This window comes from Acanthopagrus latus, chromosome 3 (assembly GCF_904848185.1).
Source record: "Acanthopagrus latus isolate v.2019 chromosome 3, fAcaLat1.1, whole genome shotgun sequence".
NCBI classification, from domain to species: domain Eukaryota; kingdom Metazoa; phylum Chordata; class Actinopteri; order Spariformes; family Sparidae; genus Acanthopagrus; species Acanthopagrus latus.
The window spans coordinates 4,690,441-4,711,604 of NC_051041.1; the positions used below are offsets into that span (position 1 = coordinate 4,690,441).

Below are 21,164 nucleotides of genomic sequence, written 5' to 3' on the forward strand. Positions count from 1 at the left end.
GCTGCTTTGGTTCGGACGCAGCATGTAATCTGCAAAGTAATTAGTAACGTCTAATTTATCAAATTAATGTAATGGAGTAAAAAAGTAAAATATTTGCCTCCAGAATGTAGAGTGCAAGTATAAAGCAGCAGAACATGTAGTAAAGTACCAAGTCACAAAAGTCATTGTCTGGGAATAAATGTATTTATGTATCAAATAGTATAAGTAAAAGTATGTTATATATATATATTAACATGCAAGGAAATATTGTATTTAATATATCATTTAATATATACTTAAATGTGCAGAGTTTGTTTAGTTTATTCCTTCACACCTGCGATACATCTGCTCCGCTTGAAGGTGGCGTCCATCTTTGAGCAGCTGGACGTCGTTGAACAGGAAGCGAATCATTCCTTCTGCTTTTTCCAGGTCCGCCTCCATCTCCGCTGTGTGCTGAGCAGGTTTCCCCGAGCTCATCATCCTCACGTCCTGCAGCGCGCAGACACAGAGTTTACAGCACTGCACGTGGCTGCAGCGAGCTCTGATCAAACACCGAGCGTTAAAGGTTTGTGCCTCACCGTCTGCAGCAGGGTCTCCACCTGGTTGAGCTGCTCCTCGCACACACCTGACTCCGTCTGGACTTTACTGACGACCCTCTGAAGTCGCTCCAACCTGCGGAGGAAAAGGTGGAGGTCAAAGGTCAACAAGCACTTCAGACAGAGGAGATTACCTGATTTCCTCCCGGTTGAATTAGCCTCCATTTTCACTTCCTCTGATGTGATTATCTCAAGTGGAAACCTTCAAAACTAAATCAGTCAGCTTGGAGGTTAGGTGAGAATAAACACTCACTCCGTCCTCTGGCGAAATAAATACTTCAGCTCGTATCCTTGATGCATGAAAGCCATGACGGAGCTCTCTCTGCCCGCTGAAGTACAGACGATATTTTTCCCAAACTCTGCACAGAACCTTTTACAAGTTCTGGAAGAGAAAAAATCCAAAAGCTACGCCCTGCCAGTCTTGTGATAAAAACAAACACAAGATATTAAATGACCAGATGATTGTGAGGACGTTGGCTTGGCGATGGCGCCCGTTGTCATGTGTTTGCCCCAGTGTGATTCTTAACTTCCCAACCAACAAAGCCAACTCAGTTTCATTACATCTGAAGTGGACTTCATCATCAGGACATGAGTCATCCTCACGGGCACACAGCAACCGTCTGATGACTCATTCCTGGTTTTTTTTATCATTACAAAAAATCTTGTGGTTTTCTAACCACTGTTTTTTTTTTTTTTTTTGAAAGTGTCTCGGTTGCCTCGGCACCAGGACACTGTTTCCTGACTTGCCTCTCAAATTCTGTCCGGAGGAGTCGCTCTCGCTCCAGTATGGCGACGTGCAGGCGACCCCACTCCTTCTCCACGTCAAAGGGATGGTAACCAGGCGGCACTTTGACGTGACCGGCCTGAACTGCACCCTGCAACACGACAAGCAAGCAACCGTTATTTCCATCGTCAGTTATTATAATTACATAATTATGAGAGTTTTCTTGATTCATCACTCTAATCTCTAAAATAGCAGGAAAAAATGAAAAATGGGAATCTTAATTTTGCAAGATTTAAGTTAACATCAGTTAAATGTGTTGTGTTATTTAACCAAGAGTCAAAACACTGAAAATCATCTGTCTATTACCATTTTTAACACATAAAAGCATCAAATTATCACTTTTATTTTACTAATCAAGCTGTAACCTGTGACATTTTGACATTCGTACTTCTTATTCTGAATTATTCTGACTCTTGCATTCTCCCATTCATATAATCATTTACATTCGTATAAGGACAAATATACATATGTATTTTCTTTCACATTGATTTTGCTGCTGTGACACCTGAATTTCCCTCCTTGAATCAATTAAACTTTATCACACTGAAAAAGATGCTAATTAGTTTTCTTTTGAATGGACATTTTGAAAGAAGATAAAGGTAACTGTAGCTGAGTGGGTTTGATTCATTTAAACAATAAGTTTTAACAGATATTTGAAATGACTGGAAAGCCAGACAGTTCTGAAGGTATGCAAACAATAATATCGTTGTGGTTTTGATTGTGCCTGGATTATTGTTTTGGAAATGACAAGTTGTAATCTCCTAACTGTCAGTGAAGGCCTCACACAGTGCTAGTGTCCCAGGGGCATCAGTGGGTTTTAACTGTCAGGTGTAAAACTGGAATTTGTCTGGGATATAGTGTAAAAAAAACCTAACTGATTTAACCTTAAAGCACAAACTGCAACTGAAACTCACCTCAAACGACTTGAAGATGTGTTTGGAGCGGTTCTTGTCGGCCTCTTTTGCAGGAAGCTCCGTTTCCTTAAACTTCAGAAACTGACGCCAGAGAACCTGCAGGTCAGAAACGGGATGAAGAAACGTTTCACCAGCTTCATCGTCACTGTTATTCTGAGACTTGAAGCCCTCGATCCACTCACCTCAATCTCCTCGTAGCTGGTGGGGAACTTCCTCTCCTCGAAGACGAGGATGTGGTGTCTGATCCACTGCAGCAGCATCGTGACCAGCTCGTAATACTCCTGCCAACGCAGCTCCAGCTCCTGAAGCACACACACACACACACACACACACACACACACACACACACACACACACACACACACACACACACACAGGCCATCAAGTTCGATTCAAGTCAATTCCATATTCGTCTCTCTGCTGCAAAATGCATGAAGTGGCTATGAGGACGAGGGGGACTCACGTTGGCTTTGACACCGTCCTGGACGTCTGGTACTCTGGGCATGACATCGTACAGGGAGGAGACGTACGTGATGATGGACTTCTCATCTGGATGGGGCACGTCCACATCTGTAGAGAGAGCACACAGTTAAAAACAGTGTTTCTATCTCAAAAACTACAATCGAACTGTCTGCACGATGATGCACACAAGCTCCAATATTCCCCCGACTGTGGTGTCGAGGGAGATACTGAAGGTGTCTCTCACCCTCGGGGTCCAGCAGTCTGGTGACGCCCAGGTCTCTCTCTGCCACGCTGAAGGCCTGCTCCAGATTCTCCTGGTTGCTCTGTCGGTACACCTGGCCCATGTCGATCAGAGTGGGCCTGCAGCCGGAGAGAGCAGAGAGTGGAAACGGCTGAAAATGACACCGCTGTCAATCAAGACAGAAAGCTGATCGTCATCCATACTTTTTTTTTTGTTTTGCCTTTTCTGCACATTTTTTTTACCTGCGAGCCGTTAATCACATAATGATGGCCCGCCGGCTACGAAATATTTGTATAGTTCATGTTTTGCTGCTGGAAGCGGTTTTAATCGTATGTTGGTCCTGACACCAGAGAGGGCAAGCACTTACAGGAGTCCTCACTGCCAGAGGAGGTTAAAATTCCCCCATCATTTTATAGACAAAGGAGACAGACACATTCCCTCTGACTGCACTTTGCCAGGAGGATAAGTGCGGTCGAGTAACATGTAGGCACAAGCACAGAGCATCCAAGGATAAAATGTGCTTCTAATAACTACAAATACCTGAGAGAAAGATACTACAGGACACAAAGAAAGTATTACATTAAACTTGTATTCGTACACTTGCACCACTCTCTGGATGTAGTACTGTTTCTGAGCCCGGGGTGGTTCTCGCTCCACGTAGCAGGCCTGTCTGTAGGAGTGTCGGTCTCTGCTCAGGTGGATGTAGCGCTGCTCTGACCCCGATTCATGCTCCTCGCACTGGGAGCCCCGGCTGGATCGGGCCCCGGCGCTGTTCGAGTCTCGCCCCGAGTCGAAGGAGTTCTCGTTGGGCACGTCCTCGCACAGCATGACCACCCGGTCCTCCAGGTCGCTGACCGAGCCCACCGTGCTGCTGGAGGCACTGTTCAGGCGCCTCTTTTTCAAGCTCAACTTCCTCTTCACGTTCAACATTGTCGCAGGAACCGAAGCTTTCCAGGTGACTTATTATAATTCAGCAAAAAGTCATGAAAAAGGGAAAATCAACTCTGCTGCAGCTTCACGTCGATTTCATCCTGGCTCAAGCCCCATTCCTGACAGTATCCAGATCTCTTCTCAGCGCAGCCGTAAAATCTCTGCACGTCCTGCTCGTCCTCCACCCAGAGAGAATCTGTGGCAGAGCGGCGAGCGTACCTGTGTTCTGCTACAACCTGCCGAGCTCCCAGCGAGCATACCTCCAGGGTAACCTTTCCTCAGATCAGTGTGATACACCCACACCGTCAGAGCAAACGGGCTCCCTCTCTCCCTCTCGCTCTCTTCTCACACTGAAGGATGCCAACTCAGGTTGTACATGATATTTATATGGCGTGTACAGAACGGTCCTGCGGGGCTTGTTTGTCTGTGCAGGCACAGAAACTTCAGAGTGGAGCTCCACCCAAAATATATAGTTAGAGTATGAAATGAGGCGTCTCCTGCTGGGTTGAAAGATGGTTGTTAATTGCAGTTAAAGACTTCCTTTGGTCAGCTGCGATCCATGTTGGGTACAACGGATTCTTATGACAGCAGGAAGAAAGTGTCGAATCATCTGCTGAAAGCATCTTCACGCAACAGTTACTGTCAGATTTACTGTAATGATAGTAATGATACTATTTTCCCCGCAGTGAAGAGCTGCCACCATTGAAAACCATTCTATGTAAGGACAGTTTTAAGTGTTTATTATTGAATTACATCTAAATCCCGAGTATAAAGAGTCGCCGAACAATATCGCTGGTTTAAAAACTTTAATTAAATACGATTGCCTGCATGAACAAATCCTTTCAGGGTGTTTTCCAACATTTACGTCTTTAATCATGCAGGTTGGAAATTTGTTATAAATCTGTTGAAAACTCGTGAAGACACGTCGAGCGTCAACGTTTATTCGTCACTTATAAATAGCAGCCTGATTAAATAATTCAAGTACTGTCCCATTAAATTATGTTCTTCTTATTGCTTATAAACTACTAATAAATTATAAAAGAAGGGGTTGAAATCAAAAAGTGTTTGGAATTTACTGAGTCAGCGCAGCGGAGCACTGAAGTCAGACTGAGCTGATATCTATCTCTGTTTGATTTACAATAACCTGCCCACAGCTTTTGTCCCGACAAGTCAGGTGTGCTGCTGTAAAACTCAAATATGAATTTGGCATTCCTGCCTCTGAACACACTGCAATAAATACAAGAAGAACTGCCAAAGGTCACAGAGAAGACCTTTCTAACTGTAGGTTATATTCAGCTCCAAGTCCAGGCAAGCTTTTTGAACCAGAAAATTGTTCTGTGTGATTTGAAAAAACAAGTCTCCATGAGGTCTTTTCTCTTTAAATCACAGTTTGACTCAAACCCTCCTGGAGTCTCAGTTCCTGGTTCTAATCTCGACCTACCAAGACTCAGCATCTCACCTGTGTTTGTGTATGATGGCGTTGAAGAGTTTGCCATCCCTCCAGCTGGTGGTGAAGTTGTCGCAGCGCAGGCCCTGGTATCCCTCCACCATCCGCTGGGACCAAAGCAGCAGCTTCTCTTTGGCCGTCATGTCGTCCGACTGGCCGTTCACCTGAATGTCTGAGATCTGAAAGGAGGACACGGTGCGATACAGTCAGAGACATCAGGGCGCAGAAGGAGCAGAGAGTTACATACTTCATTTCATTTTCGGTATTCGGTAACAGGACGTGTGTTTCAGTGATCATTTCTAAAATCTTCCATACTTGAAGTTTAAAGTGTCTCTGCAGCTCAGACCAGGATGAAGACGCAAAAACTTCATGTAAGTCATTTTGGACGAAAGGATTTTTGAAATGAGTTTACAGTGTTGATCACACAGTTGGATCAGACAGACTTTTTCCTCATCACAATAAGTAAGACTTTTATAAGTAAAATGTTTCTTCTCTCATATTCCTGTACTGAATATGAGTGAAATGCTGGATGAGTTGCAGGAAAACTTTTTTTTTTTTTTTTCCACTTTGCCCACTGATTTCTTCCAGACTCTTCATGAGTCACACGACTTCAACGAAAAACCGCCGCTTTCACTCGGAGGGCACATGAAATCAATTAAACTCACTGTTTTGGAGAGAAACACAAACGCTTTGTGAATATATGTGAGCGAAACTGAACTCTTAAGAGTGAAAATGAGTCACCGATCTTACAAAGTTGTACCGCAGGTCCGAAACAAAGCATCTCATTAAACCCTCTGGCTCCTGTAAATGGACTGTTCAGAAGAACCTCCGCAGGCTAATTCCTCTTCTTTTCAAGATCTGCGAGGCGAAGCTGTGAGTCACAAAAACACTCTACTGAATAAGAAAATCCTGCAGCGATATATTACTTTGCAAGAGAGAAGACTACAAAGAGCTACAATGAAACTGAATCACAGGTTTTTATCCAAACAGGTGTATTTCACCTGTGTTGACACTCAGAGACTTAACACGGATTCTACAGTTTGACTTGGCAGCCGGTTGAGACGCTGCTGCCTGCGCCACATCTGTAATCACATGCGAGAGCGGCACTTATGAAAGTCCATGTTTTTGTTTTGGTCTGCTGAAGCAGATGGGTGGAGCTCGACGAGAGAACTCGGTGCACGTTGTAAAAACGCTGCAACAATCACAGGAAGCCATTAAAGTTTACTGTGTCGCTTTAAACAGTGAGGTGTTTAACTTAACTCTCCACCACAGACTCTGAAGAAATATCTGCTACTTTAGTTTAAGTATTTGTTGCCTTTGTGTCCCAGAGTATAGTGAAGTAACAAAACATCAAAATACTTGTTATCACAGTGAAGTTTCTGCTTTTCCTCCCTACATTTGAACACAAATATCGCACTTTGTCCTCCTCACATCTTCAAAACAGGCTTAATGCTTTAGTTTTAATGCGTAGAATCATGTATTATTCTTGAGTTGCGTCATTGCACGCTGCCTTCCCAACGTCACAGGACTGATTTCAACCCGTCAGTCCACATCATGCACAGCAGACGTAGGGACACAACAACTTGGAATAGGGAGAAAATGCTTGGATATTCTCATTTTCTCACTTTATTTCTGCTCTGGAAGCTTTTCTAACCCAAAATGTGGCTATTTGACGTCCTAAAAATGAGACTCAACAATAAACTATCTTTGTGGTGCATTTAGAAACAGCTGGAACAAATCCTGCTGATTGTTCCTTTAAGTCTGGGAGTCCTTGAATTGCATGAATATGACGTGAGCTCCAGTTAGCTTCAGATCCTGTACTTGATTACTTTATTATTAATACACAGGTATCCGTATTTCTACTTGAGTAAAGAAAGTGTGGACTTTTGCCACCTTTAGAAAAAAAAACTTAAAACATCTAAAATTGGATTGAATCTGTGGTGCATTAGCTTCACTTCCAGTCCTGATAAATATCACATGTCTTTTTACAGGAATAAGTGTGGTTTTATTACCACTACATACTATTTTCAGTGTTTTTAGTTACGCTGATGAGTCATAGCAGAACCAGCAATTTTACTTACAAACTCATTTTTTTTTAGCAGGAAAGGGTGGAGGAGAAAAAAAAAAAAGAAGGCACATCGTCCTTCTGCTATTTTCCCTCTCGAAGGGAAACCCCGGCGCTGCAGAGTGGACGTGGGCACACAGTGACTCAGAAGCTGAATGGAAACAGGACCTCCGCCCTCGCAGCCTCTATTTAAGAGTGCTGAGAGAAACCCCCACCTCTCCGGTCAGGACCAGGCCCTTTATGTAAACGAGTCACCTGAGCGTTACTGGGCTGTGGGCTGCACCTGGGGAGCTCGCAGGAAGCTCGCCATTGTTTGTGATGAATTGCATGTGCCAAAACAAAGAGACTGCGGGTTTGTTTGGAGGAAATTAAAAGCTGCCTGGTGACTAAGTGCATCGGCATGGAAGTTTTTTCGTTTTTCACCTCATTATCAACTATGTTCAGAGATCGTTTCTGCTGGTTCCAATGCCGAGTCCTGAGCTGTCACGCCCCACGTCTCCTGCCAAGCTTTTCTCCAGGGAATCACTGAGTCACACAGGACCGAGAGCAGGATCCCACATCCGCATCCCAACACAACCATCACACCCGTTATAGCATCAAAGACTCTTCATGCACTCCCACTCTCTTTCCCAAAAATCTACAAAAAAAAAAAAAAACATCTGCTAAAAGAACATCCAAACACTCCTCTTTCTCATCAGGAGGTCGTCTGCTCACTGACGAATGTTTTCCTCCAGTGTGGCTTCTGCTGCCGAACGAGCGATTTTACATATATACTGTTTATGTTGAGATGGAAACCGCTACGTTTAGATTTACAGCAGCCTATAGAGCTGCACAGGAACACGGAAAGAGTTTTTTTTTTTTTTTTTTTTTAAAAGGGCTTTGAAATTGTGAACATCCTCCTTAAAAGAAAAAAAATGAATGAATAGCTTTTTTCAGTGTTTAGTCTTGGTGCACTCAAGGACAGGAGAACCGGTGGTAGTTGTGTATAAGAGCCCGAGTGCTGCCAAATGTCCAACAAAGCCCATTTGGAAGTGATCGACTGTTGGACCGTACCGTACTGTAACTGCTGTGTCAACATCGGTCCGCGGCGAGGCTGATGATTGAACACCACAGAGCAGCGGAAGCAAACTAATCACAACGTAATGAAAGTACGCTGTATGAAACACACGCTGCTCGGAGACTGGAAGAACTTGATCTTATGAGAACGTGCAGACTAGAGGATAAACACCACATGTAAGGTTCAGGAAATGTGATTCAGCTTTTCCCCACAGGGCGCAGTCAGCTCACACTGAATTAAATCTGGAATTTCTTACTTCAACTTACTACCTATCAAAAAATATCAGTATTCAAAACCATGCAGGGGAAAAAAATCGGGCACAACATCAAGGAATGTGTGCGGACAAATCACAACACTGAAGTTTGATAACTCCTGGAGCTATGTTGGCACCAAGCAAGAGAAAGAAATTAAGTTCTTTTCTCTAGTTTGGAACATCTGGGACAGCTCAACTAAAGATATAACAAAGGTTTAATCGTTTTTTTGGCCATTCTTAAGTGGGTATGTTCCAGATTACGTCTTTAAAAGTGGCCCACGTTACCTGGAAGTGAAGGATGATGGTCCATATCAGCCCCAGGGTCAGCTTGGGGTTTCCATCTGCAATGTCATCATTCCTGATGTTGACCAGTTTGACCTGAAAGAGGCATAGACACTGATAAACTACTGAGTTTAAAGTGGGTTTATAGGCAGTGTAAATAGTTTTCTGAATTGACTTAAAACACAAAAATTCATTAAAAATGTCACTGTGTTCTGACCTGTCTGTGTTTGAGAAAGTCCAGGGCGATCTGTACATTCTGCAGCTTGTGGAAGCGCATCCGGCCTTTCTCCCGCGGCTGCAAGAGACGAGAGGACGGCGAACATCAGGGGGAGGGAACACGTCAGGTTTGGATGACCAACAAACATCAAGAGCTCCCATGACTGAAGAGCAGGTGTTTCAAGTGTCCAGCAACACCTTGTGTGTTCATAACAATCATCTATACTACTCTAAAGTCATTACAGTCATGGTGTTTAACTTAAAACTAAAAATACAGCAAATTTGAAGGGTGATTCAAATTCTGCGTGGTTGTGATTGAAGCCGGACCTCCACCAGGTCCAGCCGCTAAAAAAAATGACCCTGAAATGCATCAACAGACCAGCCAGGATGTCTGCGGGTGAAAGCGAGGTAATGAATGATAACACGATGTCAGTGACTCCCACAAACCTCAGCCACATTCCTCATTCTCTCTGAGCCCTAACACCTGATGATAGATCTGACTCTGAGGTGCAGTCCGGTCGAGCAGCATCCACATTTTCTACCCCTGCGCCGGGCGGCAGAGTTGCCCCAGGAGTGATGGCCATGACATGCAAAGAACGTGCGCCACGTTTGAAGCTCTTGCTGCAGAATTAGTCAACATGTCAGCTTGCAGCGATGGCCTTTGCTTTCAGTACAGTGAGGGAACCCAATACTTCACCCTTGATATGTTTTGAGAATTTAAAAAAATAATGACCATATCAATGATGTGTAGAAAATTATCAGGGTAGAAAATAACTAAAGATTGATTTCATACTTCCCCTGCGCGTTTTTAATAACTATATTTTATTTTGAAGGACATAATCCCTCCAATTCCCCCCAAAAGATCACTACCATGAAGTGTTCTCACTCCCATCTCATCAAATACGACAGCTCAGTCTTAAACTTAAAACTAGGACTGCCGACAAATATTTCAAAAAGATGGTGCTCTGGGTTAAAATAACTTTGCTACTTACATAAAGTTCAGTTTTGTCACTTACACAACGTACGTTACGTAAGTCAGGTAACTTACCTGACTTACGTAACGTCGAAACAAATCAGTCTTGACACCTGCAGGCGAAATGTCCTTTATATGATCCATCAGCCCTCCAGCTCAGATCTCTCCTGCTCTTTATGCTCCTACATTAATCAGATGTACTTAGTTTTGCACTTACAAGAGCAGACCCAGTGACCAGGCCGCCATATCTGACGCGTTGCGAGTGAGAACTGACTAAAACCTCGACTAGAACTTCTTCTCTCCTTACATGACGCCTGATTTCTTCACTGATAAAATGGAAGAGGACGATGTTGATACAGGAAAAAGGCACAATACAGGGGGGAGTGTGACTGTCATCATGCACGACCCAGAAGCCACCTGGGGCGGTGACACATGCCACGCGGCGGCCAGCCACGGTCCAGGCGCCACTCACCAACCGCACGTTCCTCACAACGTCACGTTCCCTCGGCTACCACAGCAAGAGCATCGCAAGAGAGGAGGGCAGAGGCAGAGGAGGGAGAGGTCAGGGCAAAGGTCAGCAAACAGGAATTAGAGAAAGGAAAAAACCAGGGGTCAAACAGGTCAGTGCAGAGAGGTTACGAGATGGAAGCAAAGAATGAAAATTAGTGTTTTAAAGTGTGTTCTCAACGTAAAAGTAAAGAGTGCGCATAACATCAGCATGTTCTGAAATGTCCACGGACTTAAAGTCGACACATGCACGAGTGGAGACACGAAACCAGAGAAATAATACATCTGACCCGGAGTAACATTAAGACCCGGTTACAATGAGGAGACGGGGGACAATAGAACAGTTATGACGGCAAATCAAGTCACAGAAGAGCAGGGACGAGAAGAGGAGGTCTGGACAGGACACACGGGACGGGGGGGGGGTACAGCAGAAGCAGATGTCCTGATATCTGAAGGTCAAAGGTCACCAAGAGCTCACCAGTGTCTCTCCGGAGAGCACCTCCAGCAGGGAGATGAGGTTGTGTCCATCTCTGAGGTCCTCGTACAGGTCAGTGATGTGTCTCTGGGTCTGAGGACAGAAGAGAAGGAGACACTCTTTAAAACAGGTAGGTGACATGTTATTGATCCATGCAGTCTCCCATCAGGTCAGTATGTTTTACTGATAACACAAACAGAGATGGAACCACCTCAGCACCAGATACATTCTGGGAAGGAACGTCGCACCAGTCACAAACACATTTGATTTAATGTGACTTAAAAATAGATAAATGACTACATTTAACATTGTAGAATTCATTTTGTTTTATGGTTGTGGCTGGTCTTCAGAGTTTTTCCTACTCATAGAGAGTTTTTCCGTACATGAATCGAGGGTCTGTGGTCAGATTGGTTGATTTTGGGCCATTTTAAAATTGATTTGATAGAACATGTTGAGGTCTCTCGCTCAAGAAGTTACAAAACAATCCAATGCGGCTTTAAGAAATGTGTGAACACTTGGAATAATAACGCAGCTAATTGGCCAATATGTTTTAATAACATGTTGTTAGCTGACTAACTGCGATTGACCGAGGAGTGATGAGCAGAAAATCAATATCAAATAGTAATTTTCAGCTAGATTCAGCTTGAAGTGTATGTTTTAGACACATCTCAGTTTTTTGAAAAAACAAAAATGTTCACAATATTGTTAAACAGATAATTTGGAGGACCTTCTAGGGGTCATGGAAGCAAAGTATCATTTAACACACTAATTTGAAACTGGCAGGGAACACGAGTGGTTAGACGATGAGTCATAAACACCAAGTCAAGACTTTCCACAGAGGACACAGCGATGTTGCTGCGTCCTCTATTCAGAGATACAGTTTAAAGTTAAAAACATTAAAATGTGACCAGCAGGGATGATATGAGACCTGTGAGACTTTACTGTATTTGTTTTTTTTGTTTTTTTTTAGCTACTATAAACTGTTGCAGTTTGTTGTGGAGGACTCGGAGGAAGTAAAACTGTTAACACAGACATGCAGGCAGGAATGAATTGTGTCCACTCAGCACTCTGCTCACAGACAGCACCTACCTCTGCCTTCCAGTGCTGATGGGAAAGGATGGGAGGACAGGATGAAGGATGGAAAGAAGAAACAGATTGATGAGAGAAGACATAAAACTGCAGGGACTCGTGAAGGAAAGAAAAGAACAAAAGACAAACACGCAGACGCTGTTTTTTGACTTGACAAACGTTAGACAAAGTCAGCTTCCTGCTTTCTAATCATCCGTGTCTGTTTAGGGAGAAGACATGTGCTCTGGATTGCAGTGGGATATATCAAACACCTCTGTAATCTGAAGATTCATGTAAGACATGCTACAGTAGATGGCACTTCTGAGCCAGCTGACCACAGAGGACGGAGCGTTCCTGGCCTCAGAACTTAATCCCATGACTGTGTTGTGACCACGAGTCCAAAATCGCCTCGAGGGCAGCCAGATTCGCCGACCCCGCTCCAGCCTTTTGGACCCGAATCTGAAGGGATTTGCCGGCAAAGAAACAACGCCTGACGACAAAAGCCTGTGAGTCATCTCGTGCCACAGGACGCACATGGAGGACGGCGGACATTCCTCACACACGAGCTCCCGTGTGAAAACAAGGATTTGTCAGCTTCAGCGCTCGCCAGAATACTTCAGGTAGAGTCACACTGTCGTTTGGTTTAACTAAAAACATTTCCTCTTAATACGGTCAGGGAGGGCTGCAGACTGTAAATACACTTTTGTAAATACACATCTGGATTTTTGGCTTTTTTTCATGTAATTAGAGAGCGGAGAGATCCTTATTACACACTACATGGGTGTTGGCTACAAAATAAGCATTGTTTTCTTTTTTCCTGTTGCCATCACATCATATTACAAGAGCTATTTGCTGAGCGGTTTTACAGATTTGTCTATGAAAACTCTCAAAGGTGCAAATATGTAAGAACTGTGCACCAGGCAACTCAAGCTCCAAACAAAACAAGGCTCAGAACATCACAAATGTAACTTTGTTAGCTCAGTTAGCTCAGTTAGCCATGCAGATAGCGGTCCTGACTGGGAGCTAGCAGCAGCGGGTGAGTTTTGGCCGTGTACACAGGAAATTAATGGGGCTAGCTGTTAGCATGCTAACTTAAGTAGATGTTGCTGCAACACAATAGACGTATATAGCAATGCAAAAACAAACAAAAAAACAAACCAAAACAACAATTTTGATATTTACTTGTTTAAGAATTGTTTGTAAACTTTTAAGCCAACAACCTATTGAGGCTTTGAGCTTAAACAATAAAGAAAACAACTGTTCATGTGGCTGCAGCTCATCATTCTGCACCTGTCTACTTAAATCGAGGGCCTGCATATGACACACAGTAGGAAGTGCCTCCTTCTCGAGGGTCATGGGCCAGAACGCTTTAGTATTGCCTCACGGTATCGGAGCTGTAAACACAGTTCGATCTCGCCTCCACACTCGGTGTAGGAGTCCGCTCCTGGGGCTTCCTGTTCCCCTGCAGAGCCTTGAGGAACCACCCTGGTTGTCTGGGGCCCAGATGTGAAACCTGAGCGAGCCCGGCCCACGGAAAAGCTAAAGCGAGCCCAGGTGCTGGTGACTCACTGCCTCTCACTCGTGCAGTTAAGACAAACAGCATGTGTGGATTTTACGGTGCGGAGGAGCGAGAGAGACGTACGTACGGGGAACCAGAATGTGATTTTGTCTCTGATCTGTTTCCAGTTTATCCAATGTTGCTTTCATGCAGCGTTTCCCAGCAGGGTGACACGATCAGATCAGACGGTCTTTTACCTCCTGAGGAATCCTCTCTGTGTAATTTAAGCTATTGTAACCAGGTGGGACATTAAAGAAATCACTGGAATGTGAAACAGATCTACGTTGAGGTTACTTCAGGACAGCTGAGGTGCTTCCGGTTGAGTTTTATACTCCATATGAACTGAATTCATCAACTTCTTCCCGTTTCACAGTCGAGCTGAATGCACATTTGTAGGGTGAATAAGTGTCTATATCAGTGAGTGTTGCTGAAGTGGGCTCTTACCTTCATCAGGTGCTTGTTGACCCATTTTGTGAAAGTCTTCTTCTGGACTCGGTCCCGTTCATCTGAGGAGGGAACAGACAGAAGCTTGCGTAAATCAACTTTTTTTTGGTTTTTAATGTCACCGCCTGGTTATTAACAACAGGCCTCTCACATACCAGCAGGTACCGGAGATGTTATGCAGTGTTTTCCCCTCAAAGCTGTCGCCCACGCAGCGACTCTGGAGAGATAACAGCCAAAAAGAAGACTTTCACCTCTTCACCGCCAAGCTCCGACGAGCGGAGAGGCTGTTTGTCAAACACACAGCTCAAGAGACAGTGAAGCCATTCTGTGTGACTGTCTTATCAGTCACACAGTGTGATTACGTGGGATTAGATCAAAGCTCGAGTGCAGAGAAGTGATCAGATTAAAAAAAAAAAAAATAGGGAACAGAGAAACCATAGAGGACGACATCCAGCCGTGCCAACGCCCAACTCAGAGTGACACTCAGTGGATGACTCACACACACGCTGGTGACTTCCCGCTTTCAGAAGAAGTGAAATAAACCTCAAAAGCAGAGACATTTCTGAAAGTCATTTGATCGTGAACATGTGACGCTGCATGCCAGTGTGATTAAAAACAGAAAAATGATTCCTGTGTAGGAAATTAATCCTGTGACAAACTGTTTGACAGTGTGAGGAAATCAAGGCCAGACGGAAGCTCGACCAGATCTCAGACCAGTGAAGTCCACGCCCCAGAAAAGCAGAAAACTTGCTGATCCCTCTCACAAATAACTTGCTCGGCAAAGGTTCGTAGCCCGGAGCAGCAAACTGAGCCGTGGATATTTGCTTTCATCCTGTTTCAAAGACACTTTTTTTTTAAGATGAGGTGTGAGATACGAGGTCTCCTGAAAGAACGGCATTGTCTGCTGATATATCTGAAAAATCAGCCCGTCACTCCGTTAGCCGGCGATGCAGCTGTGATGTGTGAGACAACGCGTTTTATTTAATATCATTTAGTTTTTTTAACACTTGAGGGAAAAAAACGTCTGCAGTCGAGCCGCCATTTCACAAGTTGTTTGTCACATAATGTGTCTTTTTAATTAGCAACCAGCACTTCTCAGGGGAACCTCTGTTTTTTTTCTTAACTGGAAAACCTGCTCTACGTGAGAATACCAACAGAGTGATGTTGCCAACTAATCCAACGTGAGTTACAGCTGCCAACATGGCAGACGAGGAGCTGAGCCAACCCAGAACTGTCTTCAAAACAACATTATGTCTGAATTGTGCAAGTTAGGCGTCGACTGATGGGACACAGATTACCCAGATTTGGATCAGGTATTTATTTGCAGTAAAAATGAAAATCTTGGAGTAAAAAATGTAAAATAACCAGTAATGGAAGCTACGTTACTTGAGTATATTCTTTTTCTGCTACTTCATACCTCCTTTTCTCTAAAGTTTGTTTTTGATAATTGTAGTTACTGGTTGTTACTAGAGTTTATAGGCTATTCATGGTGACACATAACCAATCATATATTTTGTTGTGGGTGGGATGTTGCATCAGAGTCAAGTTAGAGCATTTTTAAATGAGAGATTATCGCTAATCAAAATAAATATAATGAATATTGGGCCGAGATATTCAGCCAGGCTTGTAATCAATATATGAAAATGTAAAAAGTCATCGCCTACAGTCTGCAGGGCATTTCAAAATTAAGAACAAAAGGTCATAATTCTCATTAAACAGATCTTGATATTATCTCTTTGCCGAATCACCAACCTCTGTTTTCTTTATTTTACTTTAAAAATGCATTTTTTTTCTTTTACGTGGAAGAAACAATTGTGCTGTTTCAACCAACAGACAGACTAGACTATTAAGAGAGAAACACAACATTTATAACGTTATCGTGACTGTGATCAAATAGATCCTGACATTATTTTTTTCCGCCCGCTCCCTCACTGAACCAACCAGAAATATGTAAGCAAGTCCTTTCAGATAACTTCGCTGCTCAGAATGGGTGTCCGCTCAGCTGACCAATGAAAAAGAGCAGAAGCTGTGACACATGGAGGGGTGTGTCAAGTTTGACTGTAGGGAGGCAGAAGACCACCGCAGACAAAACTACATGCTACTTTTTTAGAAATGAAACCACTGATAAAAAAACAATTTTCAACAGTGAGCTGAGAAGAAACTAACTGGAAGTTCTGTTTCCACATCCAAGCATTCAGTCGCAGGTGAAATGCAAAACACCTCAAAGGCAGCGCTCCTGAAATAATACAGAGATGACCAACTCTACCTTTCCTGTGATCCGTGGCCTTGAGCATCCCCTGGTAGTACGAGTCCTCGATGAAGACCCTGTCACTACCCATACTGTCAGAGGAGTAGTTCCTGAACCTCTGCTCCATCTCCACGCTGGATCTACCTCACTGATCACAATCGCCACAGTAGCTTCTGCAGGTTGTCTCTTTCTCTAGAGTTCCACTTCTTCTTATTGCCTGTAAACACTGTTTCACAGTGAGGGATCCTGTACTTAACTGGGAGTTTTCAAGCCACTGATTCAGTTCAAGTCTTTTTTTTTTCCTCCCTTTGCTCTCTCTGACTTTCTCTGCTTCTGTTTTTTTTTTTTTTTTTTTTTCACTGGCTCTTGCAAAATGCCTGCCCGCGGGCTACAATGTCAGAAACAGTCAGTCACTACAAAGTGGTCTTTGGAGGGAGAGGGAAGACTCTCCTGCCGCCCTGCCCTGCTATGTGCTATGTGAACACCCCGACCCCACCCACCAAACCACACCTCCACGGACCCTCACTGACTGAGCACCCAAACACACAGACCTCTGCACTGATTACATGATTACATCTAAATCCATGTGTGTGTCTCTGTCTTTACTGCGCAGATTGTTGCACTGATGCTTCGTCAGTTTAGATCCAACAAGCAGTTTAAGGCAATGAAGAGGTTGTTTTTGTTGTGTGTTTTAGCTCACTGGCAACAGATTGCTTCTTTAATCTCACAGTTGTAAAACTATCAAATTGAAAATAGGCCAAAAAATGATATCTTTGTTTAATCACAATCATGATTCACAATCTAAACTGTGATCTTTGAACTCAATTATGAAATGACCTGTAGACTGCAGCCAGACATGAGATGTGTATGATTGCATGATTTTCTCAGTTTGCACCACTGAAACACATCATTGCATGTGACATAGTTCTCTTTCGCACAATCACCTCCTGAAGTTATTCGTCCGATCGATGTTGCCTTGTAGTTGGCTTCATCGTTCTCAGGGTTTGTTTGTGTGCTCGTCTGTGAGGTTATGTTGAATTTATGTTGAACAAAAGAGGACATTGAATAAAAAGGACTTTAATCTTCCTGATTCGCCTGAAAATAAGATCACGGATGCCGTCTGATCTAAATGCTATTAAAACGGCCTTAAAATGACACAGTGAACTGTTTGTTCCTTTCATTTTTGTGTCTCATTGTTGAGTCCCGAATAACACAATTAAACTGGAGACAATCTTGTGATGGGATCAGGGCCACTGATGGTTTTATCAGAGCCAATTACAATATAATCTCCAAAGGCTTATCATTTTTCAGGTGATTTTAAAGTGATTACGGCCCACTCACGGCCCGTTTTCTGAGACAACTGACCTGGTGTCCACATTCCAGCCTGTAACCTCTTAGCAGTCAATGCTCCATTACTGTGTGAGTACTCTGCACCAGTCTTCTAACCTGGTCTTCAGTTTGATCTCAACCACACACCTGTAAAGATGTGATGCTGTCGCGGCCGCTAAATATAAACAAAGATTCTCAATTTAGCCTGTATGGCGGTGTAATAACTTTTTATTTCGAGAAGACGAAGACGCAGAAGACGTTTGATGAGTGGAGTGCTTTTGTAGTGCTGTTCCCAAATTTGATCCATGAACACAACTCCTAAACAGTCTCCTAAATTCTAAATTGTTTGCAATAATGCACAATAAAAGCACTGTTGTTAATGATTGTACACATGATCTGTGTCGCTTCAGGCGCTTTTAACCAGAGGGACAATGAAAACGTTTAGGGGCTCATCAGGAGATTAAGTCAGAGGTGAAGCGCAGAACAGCAACCCTGCAGATGATCTGCAGAAACACTTCAGCGAGGCTTTAACACCGAATAAAGGAAAAAACAGGTATAAAAACTAAAGGGTAACTACTGCATGACTCCCGAGGCCTTCCCTCATTGAGACCAAGCTGTACAGTTCGGTCCACTGGAGCCCGTTAACCCCATCTGAACTCCACGCGCCAAAGCTAGCAGTCACCAGCGTGTGGTCGGAGGCTGGACATGCCACACACAACCACAGAGTCAATGAAAAGCCTGTTTCTCAACGCAGACGAGACCATGCCAGGAGGCAGCGGGGCCAGGCGGCGGAAACATCGGCTATTTCTCGACATGGTACAATCAAAAAGAAGACCTCGAGCATGAGCGCCCCTTCCTCCATCGGGACTTCATTAAGAAGAAACTGGCACCGACGCTTTTGTTTCGGTGCGCGAGGGGAGGCGGCAGACAGGGTTTGGAAACCAGCAGCAGGAAGAATAGCAGCATTTAAAGTCCTTTAATGAGAACAACCTGCGAAACCGATGTTTGATTTGAAGCATTTGGTTTGGATTGTTTTTCCGGAATGAATTTCCAACCTTGAGTAAAAGCTGTAACACAGACCGACACACAAACCGACTAAAGAGGCAGTGAGACTGCTCACAGAGAAACCACACTGCTGCAGAACATTACCCAAGACACAAAGCAACGATTGTAGCTGTGTGTGGATTGACTGAACAGTGTGTGTCCATGTCAAAGAGCGGTGAAAGAAAAGGAGGATTGTTAAACGCATCTTTTTCATCCTCAAACATCTTCTGTTTGTCGACACAAAGTATTTCACTCACACAGCCACAGAACACAGTTGTGTTTTCTGCACATCAGGCGTTCAGCACCTCCACGCTGACATATATACGTCTCATGACACCTGAATACCTGCAACACCTTTCAACCTTTGCTGCATCAGTCTATAAAGAAGAGAGATGCTTCGGATGCCTTCATAGGGAGTTGGCCTGTCGGGACTTGAGAAATTGTAGCTGCTTACACCTTCACCAGACCCACACTCGACCATTTATAGGTTGTGTATGTGCGAAAAAAACAACAACATAAAGGACCCAGATTCTTTAATATCTATGGAATCAGCAAAGCATGTTGTGTGAGGAAAAAGACATAATGTTGGTGTTCGAAGGAGAATCTGCCCAAAGGCTCGTGAACTGTGAATTTCAAATATTCAGTTGCAACTGGTTTTCCTCGGGGTGGGACATAATATAAAAAAGGCAAGATAAAGCTGAAGCATGTCACAGAGTTGCTGATCCGCTGGAGTTCAGCCTGCAAGGATGACAGTTTAGATCGACAAGGTGCAAAAAGTGCAAGTTTGTATGAAGGTGCAGAACCAGCAGGGGGGAAGTACGCAATTCAAAGAGCCAGAGAGTCAACTTCAGGTGGAGGGTGGGGATGACTGGGTGGTTTAATTGTAGGATTTCCTCCCAGGCGTCCGGGTTCGAGTGAGGCGAACAGCCGGTGGTGAGTGTTTTAGGGAAGCAGTCGTTTTAAGTGAAACCACGATCGTTCCCTCAAGTAGTTTTGGTGCCTCTATCTTTTTTAACTGTGACCGGACATCAGTGTTTTCGCAGATACACAACGATCTCACAGCAGACTGGCGGGTCTGTGGCGGTTTGAGGTGACATTGGGCTGCACTACGTCATGACTCTTCACGGTGCTGCTCAACAAATGAACGATGGTGAAGCAAAAAGAAGTTAGCTTGAAGAAGACAAGGTTGTTTTCACCTGTGTCCATTTGTTTGTATGTTTGTTGGTTTGTCAGCAGGATTAAAAGAAATTACTGAACAGACTTCCACTAAACTTGGATGGAGGATGTGTCTCGGCCCAGAATAGACCCCACTAACTTTTGGTGCTGGTCCAGATCAAGCGACGGGTGAAGGACTCAGTTGTTTGCACTGAGAGGTTTGTTCATTATTCTTTTGGAACAATGCATGGCTCTTGATGAAAATCTGTTTGAGGTGTATGATTGAGTAGACAAGGGGACTTTCGGGCCTTTGCAGAGGTATGCAAGGTCCTAAATTTGTGCCGATTTAAAAAGAAGTCATAATGCTATCAGACATTGCGGGGAGACTAGTTTAATTTACTGATTTAAAACCAAATTTAATATAATTCTCAAAGTGTAACAGAGTCACGAGAACTTTTAATGCAATGTAAAAAAGTTCCCCCTCCACCACAACCAGCAACATGCTGGCAGGACCACACAGAGCTCCACTGTGTGGACGTCTCTCCTTTCCCTGTTGCTGATAGCACAAAGCGATAAAGCCGAGCAGCGAGAGCTGATATGGGTTTTTTACGATGACAGTCCTGCCGTGAGAAGCTCGCAAGGCAGTGCATTCCTTCTGAGGGCGCGCCCACCCTCCTCGCAGACAGGGGGAGCCGCCTCGCAGCGATAACACCACCCGGAGCCCCAAGACACCCAGTCTGCCTGCTCCACTGTGCAAGTGACAGCATGCGATGTGAGTCCCGCTGAGGCCAGGAATGTTAACGCACACTGCAGATCATCTGGTGCACAGGTCCTGATGGGGTTTATGAAGCAGGGAAGCTGGTATGAGAGTTGGGACGGTTTCAGGGAGGAACTCTGCCAAGGTGAGGAATGGAAGCCCCGGGGCATTATGGGGCAGATCCAACCTGGAGCTGGCAGTGAGAAGAGCATGAAGGCATGGGACAAGACAGAGAGTGCTGTCTGCTGTTGGAAGTGTGGAATGTATTCCTGTTCAAAACAAACTCAGGTGCTGATGCATGGTGGGAAAAAAAAAAGCTTTTCAGGGATGCAGATGGACGATAAAGTCAACACAACAACAACACTGACGCTTCTCTTGAG

General features: G+C 44.1%; 1 protein-coding gene across 16 annotated transcripts in view; it reads right to left on the bottom strand.

Moving 5' to 3' along the window:
* Positions 1-21,164, bottom strand: part of pleca (plectin a) — a 105,202-nt gene that overhangs the window by 23,274 nt on the left and 60,764 nt on the right. For 6 of the 16 annotated variants that reach the window (XM_037092478.1, XM_037092490.1, XM_037092492.1 and 3 more), the window contains 13 exons: positions 14,252-14,313; positions 11,185-11,274; positions 10,672-10,707; positions 9,228-9,305; positions 9,014-9,106; positions 5,366-5,532; positions 2,980-3,095; positions 2,737-2,843; positions 2,456-2,575; positions 2,274-2,369; positions 1,323-1,450; positions 558-651; positions 314-468 (listed from right to left, as the gene is read on the bottom strand). In XM_037092478.1, coding sequence (XP_036948373.1) covers positions 314-468; positions 558-651; positions 1,323-1,450; positions 2,274-2,369; positions 2,456-2,575; positions 2,737-2,843; positions 2,980-3,095; positions 5,366-5,532; positions 9,014-9,106; positions 9,228-9,305; positions 10,672-10,707; positions 11,185-11,274; positions 14,252-14,313 — 1,342 coding nt within the window. Of the gene's footprint in view, positions 1-313; positions 469-557; positions 652-1,322; positions 1,451-2,273; positions 2,370-2,455; positions 2,576-2,736; positions 2,844-2,979; positions 3,096-5,365; positions 5,533-9,013; positions 9,107-9,227; positions 9,306-10,671; positions 10,708-11,184; positions 11,275-12,270; positions 12,286-14,251; positions 14,314-14,406; positions 15,452-16,517; positions 17,581-21,164 lie in introns of those variants that run through there. The other 10 variants (XM_037092477.1, XM_037092487.1, XM_037092484.1 and 7 more) reach the window with 6 other exon arrangements.